General features: G+C 65.0%; 1 protein-coding gene across 1 annotated transcript in view; it reads left to right on the top strand.

Moving 5' to 3' along the window:
* AIRE (autoimmune regulator) overlaps window positions 1-1,678 on the top strand; it is an 11,983-nt gene extending 10,305 nt beyond the window's left edge. The window contains exons 9-10 of the mRNA XM_023521133.1: window positions 869-944; window positions 1,544-1,678. Coding sequence (XP_023376901.1) covers window positions 869-944; window positions 1,544-1,624 — 157 coding nt within the window. The 3' untranslated portion in view covers window positions 1,625-1,678. The remainder of the gene's footprint in view (window positions 1-868; window positions 945-1,543) is intronic.
* Window positions 1,679-2,298: the final 620 nt, after the last annotated feature.

The following is a 2,298-nucleotide window of genomic DNA, read 5'->3' as shown; positions in this document are numbered from 1 at the left end:
TGCTTCCTTCCAGAACATGCTCCCTTTATTGAGGCCTGGGTTCTTAGCAGCAAAGACCTCTCTTTTCACTTGATATAAAATGTGTTGCCATTTTGGAGTAAAAAGTTGCAGCCCCCCTTTGCCCCTCCCCAGCCCCAGGTGTGGTCACATGATGGAGGATGTGGTCACGTGACTGTGGGTGTGGCCACCCCCCCTTCCAGAAAGGCCCTGTTCTCCCCGGGCCTGTGTTCCTTCCAGCACCAGGGCTGTGGGCAGGCTCGTGTTTATCAGACCCCCAGGGGTACTCCCCAGGTGTATGCACCAGGTGGGAAGTGCTGACCTCGGCTGTTTTGAGCTACAAGCTTGGCAGTTTCACGCAGTTCCACCTGGAAGGGCCCCTCCCCCTCCCGGAGGGGACTCTGGTTCCCTGCTCCCGCCCTCGCCCAGGGGTGCACCTGCCCCCCCCTCCCCACCGTGGCCCTGGCCGTGCTAGTTGGATGGTTGAATGGCTGCCATGGGACCAGGCACTTTTGCTCTGGGCCTCGGTTTTCCATCGGTGACGGGATTCTCTGAGTCACCCCACATTCCCCAGAGGGCCACATGCAGGGTGTGGAGGTGGGCAGGTCGGGAGCCTGGGGTGGCCGGCTTCCCGAAATGCAGGGCCCTGGTGGGACACCCCAAGTTCACTCATGCCTGCCCTGCCCGCACCCTCCACCCCCAGAAGAGCTAGGTATTGAAAGTAAGTTCCCAGGCCCCCCAGAGAAGCACCCGCAGCATCCCCCACCTGGCGCCAGCTCCCCCCACCCCAGCTGCTGCTGCCTCTTCAGAGTCCTGCTCCCGGCACGTCCCCAGCGGGGGTGTGGGAGTCAGGCTGATCTCTGTTTCCTGGGTTCCAGGCGGGGGACGACTCTGCTGGTCAGGAGCCCGTTCTACACAGGGATGACCTGGAGTCCTTGCTAAATGAGGTAGCACCCGGCACCCTCGCAGGCCTGCCCATCCCCCGCGTTCTCGCTTACTGGTCCCCGCTCCCGCCCCCAAAGCTCCCGTACTGCTCCCCGCTCCCGCCCCCAAAGCTCCCGAGCCACTGGAACGAATGGCCAGGAGCCCCGGCGCTGCAGGGCCGCGTGCTCCAGGATGGCGCTGACCCCTCCACACACATGCGGGAAGCACCCAAACGCACCAAGGGGGCCTGACCTGCCAGGGGGTCCTGGGGCCTGGACACGGGGTGGGGGGGGGTGGCTGGCGGCCACAGAACCCAGCACTGGGGCCGCCAAAGCCTGATGCGGAGGCCACGACTTGTCCCGGCATGGGGGACGCCGGGCCCTGGTCCCTCACGGATCTCGCACCCCTCTCCGGCCAGGCCCCCTGCCCACCCGGAGACCAGGAGCTGAAATCACTGAGAGAATGTGGCCTTTGGGGGCCTCATCATCTTTTTTGACAGGAGGTCACTCCTCCAGCCAGCCCCAGACCCCAACGGCCAGATGTGGGCGGGGCGGGCGCAGCATCCTGAGGTCCCCCGGGTGCCAGGTGCCCCGTGCCCAGTGCCGCCCCCTCTGTCCCTCAGCACTCCTTTGACGGCATCCTGCAGTGGGCCATCCAGAGCATGTCCCGCCCGCTGGCCGAGACGCCCACCTTCCCCTCCTGAGGCCGGAGGGCCTCGCAGCCTGGGAGGGGGAGGCGCTGAGTGAGAGCTGACCCCCACCCCCGCATCGGTGCACGTGCGAGGGCCCACTCGTTCCCACGGCGACTCTGGCTGAGAGGGACAGAGGGGACTCACCAGGTTAGAACCAAGAGGAACAGAAGCTCCCAGCGCTGTCAGTGCTGGCTCGTAAACACGGCCCGTCTTCCGGTGACACGAAGCCAGCGCGTGAGCTGAAATTAAAGTCGCTTCTGTGTACTTTCAACGTGCTGTCGAGTGGGTGTGTTTATTTGGGGGTCTGAACCCTGGGTTTCTGGTGTGTGAAGAGGGTGCTGAGCGGACCGGAGGGGAACTCGCCGTGGTGGAGGAGAAGTGCCGGTGAGCGGGATCCCACAGGGAAGCCCCGCTCCGCTGGCCCTGGAGTCAAAGCCGTGGCCGCCGCCCCTGCCTTCATCCTGCCTCAGTCCCAGCCCCGCCCACCGCGTCCCGCTCCGCCCACCGCGTCCCGCTCCGCCCACCGTGGCCAGACTCATCCCGCCCCAGGGCCTTTGCACGGCGCTCCCTGCTCGGAGTTCCAACCTTGTGCTTCTCAGTGTTTTCTCCTCGTTGAGCGCTCAGCTCCCAGGCCACCTCCTCGTTCACTCCGTCACTCAGTCATTTCTTCAGGAAACCTTCACTGT

Source organism: Pteropus vampyrus, unplaced genomic scaffold (assembly GCF_000151845.1).
Source record: "Pteropus vampyrus isolate Shadow unplaced genomic scaffold, Pvam_2.0 Scaffold296, whole genome shotgun sequence".
Lineage (NCBI taxonomy): Eukaryota > Metazoa > Chordata > Mammalia > Chiroptera > Pteropodidae > Pteropus > Pteropus vampyrus.
Note: the sequence above shows the minus strand (reverse complement) of the source record. Positions and strands in the feature narration are given on the sequence as shown.